At 44.1% G+C, this 19,697-nt stretch overlaps 1 protein-coding gene across 2 annotated transcripts in view; it reads left to right on the plus strand.

The window, feature by feature from the left end:
• The window catches only part of abcb7 (ATP-binding cassette, sub-family B (MDR/TAP), member 7), a 72,798-nt gene that overhangs the window by 8,220 nt on the left and 44,881 nt on the right, over positions 1-19,697 (plus strand). For both annotated transcript variants that reach the window (XM_080773579.1, XM_080773580.1), the window contains exons 5-6: positions 8,893-9,025; positions 16,679-16,947. In XM_080773579.1, coding sequence (XP_080629705.1) covers positions 8,893-9,025; positions 16,679-16,947 — 402 coding nt within the window. The remainder of the gene's footprint in view (positions 1-8,892; positions 9,026-16,678; positions 16,948-19,697) is intronic.

A 19,697-nucleotide genomic window follows, 5' to 3' on the forward strand; every position in this document is an offset into this window, starting at 1 on the left:
ATTTCAAAAGGTATTTATTTAAAGACTGTTATGCCGCAGACAAAGCCAACTCGAGTCGCGACAACTCATTACAACAAACTCATTACAACAAAACAACAAAAAAAATGTTGTAACCTGCCGTTTTTTTCTTCTTTCTAATTATTTGTCCGGCCCGAAAAATTGTGTGTTTGTTGTCATGATTTGTCACGACAAGAGTTGGCTTTGTCCGCGTTGTATAAACGTCTTTAAATAAATACTTTTTGGAATGTCTATGAGGAAAATGAACGGAGAATCGTTTCCTGGGCCCTGGTAGGGGGCGGGACTGCAACGCTCTATATCGAAGTGTCTATTTGTACTTCTCTAAAGGTTTTGATGAATTGAACAAGGTGGACCCTCTTGTAAACATCCTCTTGTAATGCTATATTGGGTCGTCCACTCACAGTTGACAGTCTTTGTATTGAGGTGTGCTTGAAATGTACTGTAATTCTGCAAACTGTTAATACATATTTCAATCAATCAAGGACATAATCAGATGTAACAGGACTGCCTTGTACAAAGACATAAACACTGCCAGTGCAATCAGACAATAGGAGAACAGCCAGATACAAAGGGCATAGAAGACTTAACCCATTTTGGACGGGAACCCCTTTTGGTGTTTTAAACATTATGTTGTAATTTAGCTATTGAAAAATAGCAGATCTACAAGCTCATAGCGCGTCTGCTGGAGGATTTAGAATATATTTAAAAAAACAAAATTGAGGTCAGGCCTTAACAATATTTTTACATACGACGCCTCAGGTCGTCTTAAGGATTCGAACCGAGAGGTGCCTTGGACGTCGGTGGACGTCCTAGCGCAGCCTCAATGATACGGGGCGAGATAAGAATATTCCGAATTTTTCCTATTTTTTTGTCCGTTCGCCTTTCGCTTGCCGTACGCTAACGCTCTGGGCAATTATTAGCTTGCCGTTGACTCGCATGTTAGCGCGGCGGAAAGAATGACTCGTATCTCCTAATCCAGGGCGCTCTCCGTGGTGATGAACGGATCGATATGCTGGCGCTTCATTTCTGCTCCTCGTCCGTCTCTCCCGCAAAATATGAACGCTTTTTGGATCATATATCGTATGAATTAAAATGATCGCAATGTGAGGTCAACTTTGTAAAGTCAACTTTTTTTTAGGAAATTGTTTCCGGTTCATGGCTTTCAGAGTGAAAGCGCTCGGACAACTCCGGCACCCCCAGAGCTCCTATTTTGAAGCACTTCCGGCACTAAAAGTGTTGGGTTAAAACATTATACAGTATATAGTTGACTGACATATCGGACACGGCAGACATAAATCATGGATGACGGAACGCCTCCTGCAAATTGAGCGGCTTCCTATAATGGCTGATACTGAGCAGTACCTTGCTAGGTGCCTGGCCCCCCTTTTGGAGAGCCCGTCCATTTGTAGGCCCCTCACAACCAACCTACTTGTGCACATGCCCTATACCTATAGGCTGCCAACGATAGAAAATGAAGTTTGCATCTGTAGCCTATAGCTGTAAGATAGTCTGCTCTAGCTGTTGATATTTAAAGGAGAATTCCATGCTAGAATGCTTTCTTATCTTTCTTACCTTTCTTTGTAGTTGTCACGTCCCCACCAAAGAGGTCCAGGTGTTTTTTTGTGCAAAAACTCCTTATTGGCTATTTTCCCTACCATTAAGCCCTCAATGAATTGCATTGCATTGAATGGGAATTGAATGGGGCTATGGGGTGTTATGCTAGTTCGCTTATTTCCATCGAAAGAAGTAATAAAGTGTGCCGCTTGGGATATTATTTACATTATGAAGAGAGGATATATACAAAGAAATTATAATTTTGAGCGATGGAAATAAGCGAATTAGCTTAAACACCCCATAGCCCCATTCAATTCCCATTCAATTCAATGCAACTCCTTTAGGGCTTATGGTAGGGGAAATAGCCAATAAGGAGCTTTTGCACAAAATAACACCTGGACCTCTTTGGTGGGGACGTAACAACTACAAAGAAAGGTAAGAAAGCCTTTTAGTACGGAATTCTCCTTTAAGCACTTTGGTTAGAAAGGCTTCCTCCAGGCTGTAGTCAAAGGTACAGCCAACCGTGAGAATGAACACCCCTCTATGGTTTTACCATCGGAGTTACAAAACACAGTCATCATTACACACAGGTTAAACATGCTTGGCTTCACAGTGGAATGCTTAATATAGCATGATGGAGGACCTGAAAATGGAAGAGATATCAAATCCACTATTCTCTCATGTCAACTTATATACATGTATAGATGCCCCTTTATACATGGCACTCACACTCACACACGCACAGCACACACACACACACACACACACACACACACACACACACACACACACACACACACACACACACACACACACACACACACACACACTCATCCATATCCAGCTTGTTTGTGCGTCTCTATCTCTCTCTTTCTTTCTCTCTCTCTCTCGCATACACAACCCCGCCTCCTTTCATCGAGACAATTGTGTGTTGTCAGTTGATGCCGCGGGTATTTTCCGAAGGAACCATTTTAATAACGATGTCCCGTCTAGAATGAATGCTACCCTGTTGTATCGTAACGGTACTACAGCTCTTGTCTGTGTTCAACCTTGTTGTGCAGCCGTGCGCACACATGCAAGCACAGACACACACACACACACCCACAGACGGAGCATGTATCCGACGGTCTTACAGGCTTGTTTTGATTCGGAGGTTAACGGTATGTTGTGTTTCATGTACCTACATGCGTAACAAATAACTATTTCATCCGTTGCGGACCTCACCGATGCTAGCAGCGTCATGCTAAGCAGCAGACGCTAAAACAACAAGTAGATTCTCATGTCGATTTTTGTTCTGTCGCGGAAGCCTGCAGTATGACCAAAAGTCCTAGTAGTGATGTGGTTCAAATCTGATTAGCAAAAAAATGTCTTTCAACTTTCAGCTGTTCAGACTTGATCAAATTAATTTGACTTCTAATCTGGTTAGGCCTGAAAATTGATTTCCGTCTCGTTTTAATAGTTTTCTGATCCCGTCTAGAGAGAGAATTGGCAGATACGGATAATAGCTGACTGCTGACTGACTCCCTCAGAAACCAGGGGTGTCATACCGGGCCTACCCATAAACCTCTGAAATGGTAGGAAACCGGGAAGTTTCTTCACCTATTTCCTGGTGTACTTAATTTGGTATGTCCAAATTCCAATACAGTGACTGGCGACAGTAGGCTATACTTCAGGGGTTCTCAACGTTGAATGCCATGAATAAATACTGAAAGGAGTATTTATGGGGCGTCGCGGCCCACGGGTTGAGAACCCCTGGGCTACTTGATAGGGCATTAACGCGGGGAAACGATAACATTGCCAACATATCCCTAATGGATACCGATATTACATTAGTAGGGCAATTCCTGCCTTAGACTGGATAACACTCATCAGTTTGGAACAAAAACGAGGCTTTCTGCTGCGTGGAAAGTCTGACGGTGACGTGACCATATCCCCGAGTATCACACACACACACACACACACACACACACACACACTGTAAACAAATGCATAACATACTAGAAGCCTTTCAGTCCTTCACCACTAAATCTCCAGTCTCCACACAATCTTTCTCTTCCATTACACCATGATGTCACATCTCCATGTGCAGAGTGACACTGTGGAGATAATCCCCCAGTGTCGCTTGTATAGCGGATAAAATGCTGCACACTTCTTTTTCCTTATCACATAATATACTGTATTGGCGGTAGAATTGAGAACATGTTTTGGTCCGGTGATAATGGTCTGTGTTTGTATCGTGCTCTGGCAGATTTTAGTTTTCTCTTTTGGGGCGGAGTCTGAGGACTGCTGTGGACTTATGTGGAAGGGTTGAGGCTGAGAGTGGGAACCCTGGCCTGGAGCTGTGGCTTTATTACATTATTAACCTTGAATGATAAACACTGTTCATATTTGAGGGGCGATAGCCCCTCCTATGTCCAGCTTTTGGTGTATGTGCTAACACAAACGTTGCCCTAACGCAAACATTAAATGCCATTGACAAATGGATTTGACAATTTTGAGTGTTCGTGTAAACACTAACATTGGTGACGAAGGTGGGTGATGAGAGAGAGTGGCCCTCACTTCACACGGGTGTGATTTTCTTTCTTATTTTAATAACATTTTAAAATGGTGAAAAGAGCCGCATTGTGTGCTTGTAAATTTGCTGTTTAATTAGCTCCACCGTGGGGCACTCTTGTATGTTGAAGTAAGACATTCATTTACAAAAGAAAAATCTAAAAGTTCTATTAAAACCCATTTTGGGCGCGAAGCCCTTTTGGTGTTTTAAACATTGTTATAATTTAGCTATTGGAAAATAGCAGACCTACGAGCTTGTATGTCTGCTATTGCTTTAGGGGTATATGCTTTTTTTATATATATATTTTTTTTATCCCACGATTTTGTAACCCATTTTTCACCCCTGTGTCAATCATCTAATGTGATCCTGGGCTCTACACACCCTCCGCCAACCTAGTCCCCATATATGGGGGACACGGGGAGAGCAACGGACTTGAACTCATGCTTCCTTCATGCCTGAGTGTCCAAGTTGCTCCTTTACACCTGACAGTGGGGAGTTTCCCTGGTTGGACGTAGCGCGTGGAAGGAACACGTTATTCCAACCAGTTCCTTTCCCCTCCATCAGGCACCCCGGCTGGCCAGGGGGAGGCAGTTTAGTGACCAGGATTCTGCAAAATATTTATTTCAGAAAACTGGAGGATTTAGAAGATTTTTTATTTTGAGGTCAGGCCTAAATGGGTTTAAAGGTATTATGACATTATTTTTAACATAATTTTAACAACATTAAAAGTCTTGGCCATGGTCCTTCAAACGTGTCTAAAAAGTTTGAACAGAAAATCTCCACTCCAGTATTTCTTGCCAGGAGTTTTTGTGTGTATGTAATATGCATCCTGAGAAGGCATAGAAAAACACATTATTTTAGCCTGTAGATGTCGGTAATTCCCCCTTTCCTGTCAATCACTACCCAGCTCCGCCCCCCCCACCCCTCAAGCCCTCCATACCTCTCCGCCCCCCTCAGAGAAAGGGACTGTTCTTTTTTTTTCCTTTACAAGTTCACAGCATCTCAGCCATAGCAACACTGCCAGTGCCAACGCACGCAACTTCTTCTCCTTTTTTTAACTATTTGTTTATAGTTTATATAAAATGTTATTTATAATAAGACTATCACTGCATGTATGTACTGAGGGGATGGACAACAACATGTATTCTCTGCTGCAAAAGGAGAGGAGACTGGAGCAACACGGACATTTAGAGCCTTTTATTAATGTGCTGAGTATACAAAACGACTAACGTTTCGACCTTGCGGTCTTCATCAGAGTCCACTCTGATGAAGACCGCAAGGTCGAAACGTAAAAGGCTCTAAATGTCCGTGTTGCTCCAGTCTCCTCTCCTTTTGCAACTTTGATGTCCCTGCACCTGTGAAGCACCGGATCAGCCGTTTTAGGCTTGAGGCGCGTTGGTAGACTCCCTTTGTAACATGTATTCTCTATTCAACGTCATCGTACGAGCAACAGTTGGTAAACAAATAAGGCACGTTCGGAAATACCGCACCGGAGCGCACTCGCCTATTAGTTTGCATTGCACAGTGGGCTCAGTGCGCTATTTCCGAACGCGCCTATGAAACTCCTGCAATATCTCACCCCACGACCACGTCGACATAAACTTGTGTAATGTCATCGATATCATACTCAATGACTATAGCCTATCATTATTCGCCATACTTTTAACGTGGATTATATCACACGAGCGTTGGCTGCGTTGCTATTCCACTGTATCGCATTACAAGAACAATAATGAGCACATGCAATCTACAACAGCTGGTGCACGCCACGAATCAAAGATTAATAATAGTCAAACACACAGCTAATGCGGGTAGTGGCAGTGATTGACTATAAATTAAAAGTAGGCTACCATGAAGCACTTCGGAGTGCTGCAGGCGATTGATTTTTTATTGTGAGTCCACTCAAATAGTACTGCACAACAATTTAACACAAATCATTGCAGTATAAATTGGGATTGGGAGACGAATGCTTGGTATTGCTCCTGGGTTCATAAAAAGTTTGGTTGCAAATCCACTCTGAACTTGTCAGAGATTTGAAAAACTTTCTGGGGTGAAATGATGTGCGCACACCAAGAGTCGCTTCTTTGACAACTTGGTTGGAATATCACCATCAAAAATAAAATGCATCCACCTAGAGCGTGAATCTTCATCTAGGCCAGTTGGTGGAAAGTGCAAGGACTTGTGTTGATTGACACAGCCAACAACGGAGCAGATTGCTTTTTCTCTAGAAGCCATTATTATTATTATTATACTGAAACAAAGTCGCGGTCAGAATGAGGAAGAAGAGAGGAGAGACCTCAGGTGAGGGGAGGAGAGGGGCGGGGAAGAGAGGAGAGGGGCGGGTAGTAGAATTGGTAGGTAGGGAGCAGAGGAGAGGGGGCGGAGGTTTAGCGGTACATTACGTACGGTAGGCCTCCGTCGTCCAACCCACGAGTCATATTTGCATAATTATTCACAAAAGTCCAGACAGGAGAGAATACACTGAATGTTCAAATTTCGTTTTTTTTTGGTGAAATTGATGTCAAGAAAAGCCAAAAAACACAAAATATCTACAAAAATGTGTTTTAACTGTCGAAATCCCTTTAAGCAGAGTTGGATTTACTCCAGCAGCTCAATATGAGGGGGGGGGTATTTCTTATTTTTTTTAAATCAAAACCAAAACCTCATTCACGTGAATAAACGGAGAAGAAAGGACACAAGAAAACGACGAGGTGGGGGGGGGGGGGGGGGAAGGTGGAGTCGGAGAGAACTGAAGCTTCAAGCGTGTTCCGTGGCGTTATACAGGGGTTGAAAGGTTCAGCCGAGAGTGGCTTTTCCAAATGAAAATGCTTTCCGGCGGCGTGCCGCCCGGTGTTCTCTGGCTGTCTCTAACCCATTCTGACCTGAGATCAGATTCATACGAGGTTTCCACTGGACACACACTGGTCTGATGAACCCATTCTGACCTGAGATCAGATTCTAAAAAATGTCAGTCGTTCTTCGATTTCTCAAAAATAGCAGACCTACAAGCTCGTATCGCGCCACTCGGTGGCGCGATATGAGCTTGTAGATCTGCTATTTTTCAATAGGTAAAGCATAACATGATGCTAACACCAAAATGGGTGCCCGGTCAGAATGGGCTAATGTGCAGCACAACCTCCCAGCCCTCGTCACACAGCTGTCCCTGCTCTTTTAATTAGCCCTAATAACCATCTCACTTCCATTAGCGTGGAATGCATCAGCCACCTCTATATACACACGGCGCCGGCACACAGCAAACGTGCACGCACGCGCAACGCAATACACCTCTGAATATAATCAAACGTTCCATTTAATGCAAAGCACCAGCAGAGAGCCACTGAGTATAGATTTTGATGATGGAGGGGAAAGGAACTGGTTGGAATAACGTGTTCCTTCCACGCGCTATACGTCCAACCAGGGAAACTCCCCCCTGTCGGGTGTAAAGGAGCAACTTGGACACTCGGGCATGAAGGAAGCATGAGTTCAAGTCCGTTGCTCTCCCCTTGTCCCCCATATATGGGGACTAGGTTGGTGGAGGGTGTGTAGAGCCCAGGATCACATTAGATGATTGACACAGGGGTGAAAAATGGGTTACAAAATCGTGGGATAAAAAAAGATTAAAAAAAAAGAGTATAGATTTTTTTAAAGGTTTTTTGGGACCGTTACCGATCACTTTCTTTTTACGATCGGCCAATACTGTGGTATTGACCACAAGATTTGTGCAATATTTTATGGCTCACGGCATTGAAGCTCTAAAATGCGCTGGACTTCAACACAATACTGGACAATAACTGGACAGTAGGACAAAGACGTTTTAATGAAAAACAGTGGATTAAGAACCTCAACACGGATTTTCCTGGAGGCTTAAACATGCCTAAAATCAGATCTTGAACACAACAAAACTTAAACTCAGGATTAAACTGGAGAAAAGTGATTGGATCAGACTTCCTTCGGATACATGGCGAATGCATTTATTCCTTGCATTGTGCACTGAAGTTGTTTAATTCCCCCTCCCCAGATGACCAATGTGACCATACCCTTCATGTTTAAGTAGTCTCTCTCTCTCTCTCTCTCTCTCTCTCTCTCTCTCTCCCCCCCTCCCCAGATGACCAATGTGACCATACCCTTCATGTTTAAGTATGTTCCTCTCTCTCTCTCTCTCTCTCTCTCTCTCTCTCTCTCTCTCTCTCTCTCTCTCTCTCTCTCTCTCTTTCTCTCCCCCTCCCAGATGACCAATGTGACCATACCCTTCATGTTTAAGTAGTCTCTCTCTCTCTCTCTCTCTCTCTCTCTCTCTCTCTCTCTCTCTCTCTCCCCAGATGACCAATGTGACCATACCCTTCATGTTTAAGTAGTCTCTCTCTCTCTCTCTCTCTCTCTCTCTCTCTCTCTCCAGATGACCAATGTGACCATACCCTTCATGTTTAAGTAGTCTCTCTCTCTCTCTCCAGATGACCAATGTGACCATACCCTTCATGTTTAAGTAGTCTCTCTCTCTCTCTCCAGATGACCAATGTGACCATACCCTTCATGTTTAAGTAGTCTCTCTCTCTCTCTCTCTCTCCCCAGATGACCAATGTGACCATACCCTTCATGTTTAAGTAGTCTCTCTCTCTCTCTCTCTCTCTCCAGATGACCAATGTGACCATACCCTTCATGTTTAAGTAGTCTCTCTCTCTCTCTCTCTCTCTCTCTCCCCAGATGACCAATGTGACCATACCCTTCATGTTTAAGTAGTCTCTCTCTCTCTCTCTCTCTCTCTCCAGATGACCAATGTGACCATACCCTTCATGTTTAAGTATGCGGTGGACGAGCTCAACCAGATGTCGGGACACATGCTGAACCTGAGTGACGCGCCAAGCACCGTGGCTACCATGGCAACGGCCGTGCTGATTGGCTGTGAGTCTGAGAGCGTTCGTTAGTATGGGGGGGGGGGGGGGGGGGCTGGCAGGTGTGCCGTGCTCATCAGTGTGGGGGAGACCATGGGACTGTCTATTATCTACACACTAGGCTGACCTTTTTTATTTTTTTATTTCACATCAACGCCACTCCTCTGAAACGGCCTGTTCTTCCCCTCCTCGTTGTTTGCGTGACGTCCCCCTCCCCTCCCCTCCCCTCCCCCCACTTCCTTCTGTGTCCTCCAGATGGTCACCCTGGTGTGTATATATATATATATATATATATCGTGATAACTTGTGACTAGCCTCTGGCCTCACCTTGTGCGCGCTCTGGGGTGAGCGCCCTATAGCCGCTGGATGCATCTGTTCAGCTGCGGGGCAGAAATATTTTAATGTACTTTTTAAGTGTCTTAGGAGTTGTGAGGATTGGATTCAGTCTCACATATACACACACACACACACACACACACACACACACACACACACACGATTAGCCTTGGCCTAACACCGTCATGTGCTTGAAATAGCCGTAGCTTACGACGCAACGCGCGATGTGACGCATCGTTGTAAACTTGTAGATTGGCTGTTTTTGTGACTATACTATAGGGCTGCAACGACTCATCGATTGATCGTAATCAATTTGTCACAGGTGATTTCCCACTTAACCCATTCTGACCTGAGATCAGATTCATACGAGGTTTCCACGGGACACACACTGGTCTGATTAACCCATTCTGACCTGAGATCAGATTCTAAAAATGTCAGTCGCTCTTCGATTTTTCAAAAATAGCAGACCTACAAGCTCGTATCGCGCCACTCGGTGGCGCGATATGAGCTTGTAGATCTGCTATTTTTCAATAGCTAAAGCATAACATGATGCTAACACCAAAATGGGTGCCCGGTCAGAATGGGTTAAGCATAGTTTTTTCCAGTGTTAAGTGTAACTGAACTAAAGAGGATGATAGTTGCACAGTAGCGACTGCAAAGCAAAATGTGACACACAAAAGATCATAGTATCAAGAAGAAAACAGATGGCTTGAATATTTATTTTGAGTTCAGAAGAGTAGCTACTGTTCCTTCTAGACTGACACATGTGTAGCTGTTCTTTAATCAAATGTATGCAGTCAGAATAGGTCTAAAGACGCCATGAGTTGCTTTAATTCATTTTAATTTTGTCTGTCTATGCTCTATGGGTTATTCATTTTTGAATTAATTATATTTTTTGTTAGTTGGAACATGTCTAAAATAACCTAAAATATATTTTTTAAGGTGATAGCTAAATAAGTGTCATAATCCAATTAATCGATTAATCGTTTAAATAATCGGCAGATGAATTGATTATGAAAATTAGTTGCAGCCCTAGACTATATACACTGTGTTAGGCATGTAAACGATTCACTCAACTCACGACGCGATTCGTATCACGATATGGGGTCCACCATACGACTTTTCCCGATATTTTAAACGAAACATATTTTCCAGAAGAATTACTATTTTTATTTTATTTTATATAATGTATCTAACCCCCCCCCCCTGAGCTTTTTTTTTTTTTTTACTACATTGCTAAATAAGTAGCATTACTTTTGACAGTGCAGAAACATTATTGCCTTCCTTGATGAGCATCAACGACCATCATCACCTGGGCACAGTCACACACAGCTCCCCTCTACAGTCACAGACACACACAGCTCCCCTCTACAGTCACAGACACACACAGCTCCCCTCTACAGTCACAGACACACACAGCTCCCCTCTACAGTCACAGACACGCACAGCTCCCCTCTACAGCCAGAGACACACACAGCTCCCCTCTACAGTCACAGACACACACAGCTCCCCTCTACAGTCACAGACACACACAGCTCCCCTCTACAGCCACAGTCACACACAGCTCCCCTCTACAGTCACAGACACGCACAGCTCCCCTCTACAGTCACAGACACACACAGCTCCCCTCTACAGTCACAGACACGCACACACAGCTCCCCTCTACAGTCACAGACACACACAGCTCCCCTCTACAGCCACAGACACACACTGCTCCCCTCTACAGTCACAGACACGCACAGCTCCCCTCTACAGCCACAGACACACACAGCTCCCCTCTACAGTCACAGACACACACAGCTCCCCTCTACAGTCACAGACACGCACAGCTCCCCTCTACAGTCACAGACACACACAGCTCCCCTCTACAGTCACAGACACACACACAGCTCCCCTCTACAGTCACAGACACACACAGCTCCCCTCTACAGTCACAGACACACACACAGCTCCCCTCTACAGTCACAGACACGCACACACAGCTCCCCTCTACAGCCACAGACACACACAGCTCCCCTCTACAGTCACAGACACACACAGCTCCCCTCTACAGTCACAGACACGCACAGCTCCCCTCTACAGTCACAGACACACACAGCTCCCCTCTACAGTCACAGACACACACAGCTCCCCTCTACAGTCACAGACACACACAGCTCCCCTCTACAGTCACAGACACACACAGCTCCCCTCTACAGTCACAGACACACACACAGCTCCCCTCTACAGTCACAGACACACACAGCTCCCCTCTACAGTCACAGACACACACAGCTCCCCTCTACAGTCACAGACACACACACAGCTCCCCTCTACAGTGCTCTACTACTGAAAGTGACTAATTTCTCTCCAAAAGCACTTGAATATGATAGAATATGATTAAAGCTCACATTTCACATCACACTCCACAATTCACTGGCATTTTTTTTATATATATATATATATATATATATATATATATATCTCAATAAATTGATTCATATCGTCAGGATTTATATCGATATATATATACGATATATCGTTACATGCCTACACCGTGTGCAACACCGGCATGGGCCTATGCTATTTCCTGAGAATTCTCACCTACAAACACACTAGGGTTAATGAGGGGAATTTTGCAGACGTTTTTTTTTTCTCTGTTTTAAAGCTTCGCTAGGCTTTGTTCATTTGGTACCTCCTCTCTGGTCCTTATTGCTCTTCTTGCCCATACCCCCCCCCCCCCCCCCCCCCCCATCTCTCCCATACCGGCGGACTGTGGGGAACACAAAGCTGGTCAGGGGTCAGCCGTAGCTCGTCCCTGATCAGAGCGCTGATGAGGGAGAGCAGAAATCATTCAAATAACATGGACGAGTCACTCGTAGTCGGATGTGCGAGTCACTCTGGGCCTCGAGTGAGATCAACTTCAGACGCTCCGTACACTTGGCCCTGTAGCCACTTATTTTAATGAGTCCACTTAGGTCCTTGCACGCTAATATATGGCCTGTGTGGTGTAATAATTGTGGCACAAGAATGTAACTGCAGACTGGGTGGAATTTGGAATTGGGAAGTATAGGAATGAAACGAGTTCTCTCTTCGTCATTTCTGAGACGCTTGCGTCTGTGTAGTCTGTGTAGTGTCGTCGGGTGTAAGTCGTCCTACAAGGTAGTCCAGTGCTCATCCTACCGTGTCAGATGTGGACACGTTGTTTCATTATCAGACAAACCTATTTAATCCATTCCGGGCGGGAACCCCTTTTGGTGTTTTAAACATCATGTTATAATTTAGATATTGAAAAAATAGCAGATCTACAAGCTTGTAGGTCTGCTATTTTTTTTTTAATCGTCATTTTTAACTAAAATATTTGCTTCTGGGCCTGGGGAGGTCCCTGGAACTACATATTTTGAGATGGGGGGTGGTCCGTGGCCCAATAGAGATAATTCTGGGGGTCCTTGACATGAAAAAGGTTGAGCACCACTGACACAGAAACATGGGTTTTTCAGAAAAATGTTAGGATTTAGAAGCATATTTTTTTTTATCGACCTCAGTCCAAAATGGGTTAACGCCACATTACATCACAGACCCCACGGAGGGCCGCCAAGGACGGTGCTATTATTATTATTATCACCTGCCTTTGGCTTATACCGACTGACTAGCCATGCACTCTCTCTGCGAAGCCGCGGGACGGCCACGTCTCATTCAAACACTCCGCTGCTGTTCATTCCTTATACCAGACATGATGCCTGCAGCCATCTGTTTGGAATATCGCTTCACATGAGAAAGGAGTCCGTTTTTAGAACGAGACTGACTTTTTAGATCCCCCCCCCCCCGTCGAGCTGAAGTTCTCACGGTTGTTGAGTTGGCGCATTACTTAAAGGTAGAGTAAGTGATTTCACTCAAAAAACCGTGGGTTTCGTTTTTGCCTTGGGACCCAGCCTTTCATCCAATCAGGATAGAGAACGAAAAACGAAACCTAAGGTTTTTTTTTTACCCCCAGGGGTTAACTGGGGACAGGGAGGAACTCCTTATATGGTCAGCACACTCTATAGTAGAGAGGATTATCACAACAAAACAAAAAAATAAGTGATATTTGAATTAAGTGAAATAACTTACTCTACCTTTAAACAGGCTAATTTAAGATGACCTTTTTTTTCTCCTTTTTTTTTAATAGGCATTTTTTTGTATGACAATTTCAGAATATTATCGACAGTGATAATAAGTAATTCAGTTAAATAAAAATGAAAAAAATAACAGGGAATGTAAATGTTCCACATACAATACATAATAAAAAAGACATATAAGTGTGATAAACATGAAAAAAACAATGACAAGTGTGAACAGACAAACAAAACAGACAACAGGACAGACACTCTTGCTCTCAAACTTCAAACATGTTGTTGTAAATTAAGTGAATTACAGACATTTTTGAACTAATAAGGAGGAGACAGTGATGTAGGGTGTATGGTTTAGAACCCTCCCTCTTCAAAGCACACCTAATTACACGCACATCGACAGGTGCTAGTTAAAAAAGAAATACATTTAGAGAGGTACACTCTTGACTTCGTGGAAGAAAATCACTTTATTCGATACTTTATTTCGATCCTCTTTTTCAGGTCAGCTTGAACTTGAAAACTATACATCCACTCTCTTACCTTACCAGACCAGAAAGTCTAATGCTTAATTGACATCTGGTTGTACAACAGCGGAAATAAGCTCACAGATGGACCATTTCTGGCACGTTTTTTCACTGACGTACGACCAAATGTACAAAACCAAATGAGGCTGGTTCATTGACAACTGGACTCATTTCTGTCTCCCCAGCACTCTTCCCCCCCCCCCCCCCCCCCCGTCTTGTATTCAGCACACACACACACACACACATACACCCACGCACACACACACACACACACACACACACACACACACCACACACACACAGGTCTGTATTACTATACTTGCGAGGACATCAACATTTGTAGACATTTACAGTAGGAGTGCCATAAAAAAAATAACGCTTTATAGCGCTTGTAGATCCGCTATTTTAGTAGCATGTGCATTTGTAAATCAGGCATAACTCTATCCTTAATTAATCCCTAAACCCAACTTCTAAATGTCTTATCCTAAACCACAACCTCACTCTTTTTTCCCCCCAATTGTAAACATACCGGTATCCCTAAACCAAAAACGTTCAACCATAAAGCCATTTTTCTTGTGAGGAAGGGTCTTATTTCTCAAATTGTACTACACTATCTGGGCCGTTCTCACAAATACAGTGCACACAGCTCCCACCCCCCCCACCACCACCACCGGGCCTGCCATAGTAGTAGCAGCGAGGAGGCTTCACACAGCTGTCCTGCTCTGTAATTAGCGCCACCTGGGGAGCTACTCTGCTGCTTCCCGCCGCAGGGCTTGGGTTGGAGCACACGGTGGGAGAACGTGAACCGTCCGGCGTCCCGCCGCCATCTTTTACTATAGCCTTCAGTTAACCCATTGAGGCCTGCCGTCGAAATTAAAAAAATAGTAATTTGTTTCTGAAAAACCTCATGTTTCTATATCAGTGGTTCCACTTCACCACTTTTCAACCTACCTTCATATAATAGGTCCTCACTAATAATCATGAAAAAATGGCGCAATCTTTTTCTACTCGGTCTGTGTCTCATAGGAGGGCTCTGGGCAGTTCAGAAACCGTCTTCCAGTGACATCATCAATAGGCAGATTCTTTTTTTAAACAATTATTTTTTTTACAAAAATGTTTAGATTTTCATTATCGTGAGAACGATGGCTTCTATTTTCGCATTGCAACTTTTCAGGACTAGGAAGTTTCTATTAGCTTGTATTCCCCATCGATGATGTCACTGGAAGACGGTTTCTGAACTGCCCCACAGCCCTCCTATATGAGACACAGACAGAGTAGAAAAGAATTGCGCCATTTTTTTCATGATTATTAGTGAGGACCTATTACATGAAGATAGGTTGAAAAGTGGTGAAGTGGTCCTTTAATATTTCATGTCAAGCACCCCAAAAGTTATAAGCCCCCCCCCCCATCAGAAAATGTGTTGTTCCAGGGACCCTCCAGAAGCAAAGATTTGAGTTAAAAACTGAAACTCTGAAAGGATATATATTCAAAGATTTGAGGCACATTTTCACGGTTTCTCAAAAATAGCAGACCTACAAGCTCGTAGAGTGGCGCGCTATGAGCTTGTAGATCTGCTATTTTTCAATAGCTAAATTATAGCATAATGTTTAAAACACCAAAAGGGGTTAAGAGCGCTTGACTGGCCTCCTCGACCTCTCTCTCTCTCTCTGCTCCCTCGATACTCGATTACATCTAAAAAAGAAAATACATTTTCCTTTCTTTGTCAATGGCATTTAACCCATTCTGAACGGGAACCCATTTTGGTGTTGCATCGTGTTATGCTTTAGATATTGAAAAATAGCAGATCTACAAGCTCATAGCGCGCCACCGAGTGGCGCGCTACGAGCTTGTAGGTCTGCTGTTTTTGAACAATCGAAGAACGACTGACATTTTTAGAATCTGATCTCAGGTCAGAATGGGTTAATCAGACCAGTGTGTGTCCAGTGGAAACCTCGTATGAATCTGATCTCAGGTCAGAATGGGTTAATTTGTGTGTGTTGCCACAAATGTCATATTTGAGGCACATATGACCTACTTTCTCCTTTCGTCGTCAATGGCAAATGTGAGACGTGAGGGGACAAACGCTGTATATACAGTAGCAAGGGCCGGCGCCGCTCAAAAAGGCTTGATGACATTAAATAATGCTCAGCTTCCGGTCTTGCTTTTTGAACCTTATTGCTTTTTTTTAAGCAGGTCTTAAAGGTTTTATGACATTAATTTTCATTTATTTTAGTTTTTCTTTTTTCTTTTAGGTTTTATGACCTCAATTACACCCAAAAAACCTGAACTTTGAACATTCAGTGGATTTTCTGTGGTCTGAAGTTTTCTTTGGGGCTTGGAAGCCTTTTGAGCTACAATGAAAACAGGCAACACAGTGAAAACAGTGACATCTGCTGGCAAATCCCATTGACATATATATGGGATTTGCAGGCTCTTACATCACAAACTGCCGTCAAATCAGAGCACCTGTTTGAGCCAGAAAACCCCAGATCACACAAAATCTACTGAATGTTAAAAGTTCATGTTTTTTGGGTGCAATTGAGATTAGAAAACCTAAAAAAAAATAAGAACAATTCCAAAACCTTTTTTTTTAATGTCACAATCCCTTTAAACTATCTCTCTCTCTCTCTTCTCCGTCAATCGCTTTTACACTCTCTCTCTCTCAATCTCTCCATCTCTCCTGGTGCCTCTTTCTTTCCTCTCTCTCTCTCTCAGACGGCGTGTCGCGGGCGTGCTCGGCCCTCTTCAACGAGCTGCGGAACGCCGTGTTCGGCAAGGTGGCGCAGAGCTCCATCCGCCGGATTGCCAAGAACGTGTTCCTCCACCTGCACAACCTGGACCTGGGCTTCCACCTGAGCCGGCAGACGGGCGCGCTCTCCAAGGCCATCGACCGCGGCACCCGCGGCATCTCCTTCGTCCTCAGCGCCCTGGTCTTCAACCTGGGGCCCACGGTCTTCGAGATGGGCCTCGTCAGTGCCATCCTGGTGAGCAAAACACCCCCCCCCCCTGAGGCTGAGCTCTCATTGAATATATATATATGCCTCTCTGTGGTGGTTGCAGATTAACCCATTCTGACCTGAGATCAGATTCTAAAAAAAATGTCTGTTTGTTTGAAAATGACAGTTTTCTGAAAAAGCTTTGTTTTTCTATGTCAGTCGTTCTTCGATTTTTTTCCAAAAATAGCAGACCTACAAGCTCGTAGCGCGCCACTCGGTGGCGCGCTATGAGCTTGTAGATCTGCTATTTTTCAATAGCTAAAGCACAGCATAATGCTAACACCAAAAGGGGTCCCCGCCCAAGAATGAAAAACGGTTTTGCATGCAAAGGTTCATACATTTTTCTAGTTGTTCTTGGTATATTTTCACCTATGATTTTATCAAATTAGGGACTAATGTTGGGGTTTCAGCCTGATTCCCACTAGAGTGGTGCCCCGTTGGGGCCACTGGCCTACTTGGAACGATGCAAGTGGGGAAATGCATGCCTCGCCCGGTTATTACTTGCGCGAGCAGAGCGGTGCAGGTACTGTTTTCGGCTGCATATGTCATTGTCAGTGACGCCCTCGGCCAATCGGGGATTGCGGATTTTCGGTAACCACCGTTTTTTTACATAAACATACATAGTTATGTCATCAGCCAATCCCTGATGTCGGTGTTGTCCCTCGGGCCAATCAGGAACCGCCCTTTTCACATAAACATACATTAGTTATGTCATCAGCCAGTCCCTGTATACACAATATGTATACATTATGTGGATGACATAATCCAGTGGTTCCCAAAGTGGGGGTCCGGGGACCCCCCAGGGGGTACCTGAGGGAGTTCCCAGGGGGTCCCCCAGCTAAATGATAGTTTAGGACCAAATCAATGGACCACCAGTAAGACGCGCAAACGCGGGAAGCGAACGCAACTCGTGTGTGTGCATGTCTGTCTGTCTGTCTGTCTATCTGTGTGTCTGTCCCGCTGTTACTGTATATGTGGACCTGGCCCCTTTTGTGCCCATATATGGAGCTGAGTGATTCACAAATCACTCAGCTCCATATATGGGCACAAAGGGGGGACACACACACACGGACACACACACAGACGCACAGACATGATCTGCTAGGTCCCATAGTAAGTGCTCACTGCGTTCGCAATTATGGGTCTGTAACTCAGAGAGTGTACAAATGGACCCGTTTGTACACTCTCAGAGTTAACTAAATAAATTGTGGGTCCCAGAGATATACAAATGCCATTAAATGGGGGGTCCGTAGACTAATGCATGTCAAACTGGGGGGGGGTCCTTGAAATGAAACGGGTTGAGAATCACTGCTCGAGCTGTAAAAGATCTTCTCTTATGGGGGGGTCCCTGGCATGTCTTTTCAAATGGGGGGTAATTAGTGTCAATTTGGGGGTCTTTGACATGAAAAAGTTTGGGAACCATACTGACATAATCAAGTTGAGTTTCAACTGTATATATAGGACACATAAAACATTTGAAGTCGCTTTGTGTTTTACCATGGTGGCCAATTGAAAGCGCCCACACATCAAAAATACAGCACATTCTCCTCTGAAGCCACCATAGGGGCCAATATTATGGTTAATCCATTTTAGGGCCTGACGTCGAAATAAATAAATAAAATGAAATGAAATAAAAATGTTCAAAAAATGTGTGCCGCATTTTCACGATTAAAAAAAAAAATAGCAGACCTACAAGCTGGTAGCGCGCCACTCGGTGGCGCGCTACCAGCTTGTAGATCTGCTATTTTTTCAATAGTTAAAACACCAAAAGGGGATCCCGTACACAGAATGGGTTGAAGACCAATTAATTCTTGCGTATTGTAGAATCCTGATTCCCACGTTTCAGGTGGTATATCGCATTATCCTGGAACGATTTGCCATCAAGTCGGTCACACGGTTCAGCGTCACACAATTGACTATAAAAACATCCACAGATTTGCCAGCCAGAGTACCAATCCTTTGTTTGTAGCCCTCCTGTTGGCTCGTGTCCACCTCGCCACGGTGCGTTGTGTTTTCAGAGCAGATTGTGTGGAAAACGAGTAGAGGGACGTCGTGGTCTCATTTGCATCCTAAATAGAAAAGCCCCAATGCCAGAGAAGTTTTTTAGGTGGCAGCGTTGGAAACCATTAGCGCCATTGATGAATCCCACAGCTTGGGTTAGCAGCTTAACCCATTTTGGGCGGGAACCCCTTTTGGTTGTTTTAATGCATTATATGATATACTTTAGCTATTGAAAAATAGCAGATCTACAAGCTCATAGCGCGCCACCGAGTGGCGCGCTGCAAGCTTGTAGGTCTGCTATTTTTGAAAAGTCGTGAAAATGTGGCGCAAACCTTTGAATATATATTTCTGAGCGAACATTTTTTTTACTAAAAGATTTACTTCTTGGGGGGGGGGGGGGTCTCCTGGAACACCATATTTTGAGATGGGGTTCCGTGGCCCAATAGAAATGATTCTGGGGGTCCTTGACATGAAAAAGGTTGAGCACCACTGTCACAGAAACATGGGTTTTTCAGAAAAATGTTAGGAGAAATGTTCAAGGCTTCAAGCCTTTTTTTTTAATCGACCTCAGTCCAAACCCCTTTTGGTGTTAGCATTATGTTATGCTTTAGCTATTTAAAAAATTTGCAGATCTACAAGCTCATAGCGCGCCACCGAGTGGCGCGCTAAGAGCTTGTAGGTCTACTGTTTTTGAAAAATCGAAGAGCGACTGACATAGAAGACATCTTTTAGAAGGT

The sequence above is a fragment of the Protomyctophum bolini genome, assembly GCF_963924005.1.
Source record: "Protomyctophum bolini genome assembly, chromosome: 10".
NCBI lineage: Eukaryota > Metazoa > Chordata > Actinopteri > Myctophiformes > Myctophidae > Protomyctophum > Protomyctophum bolini.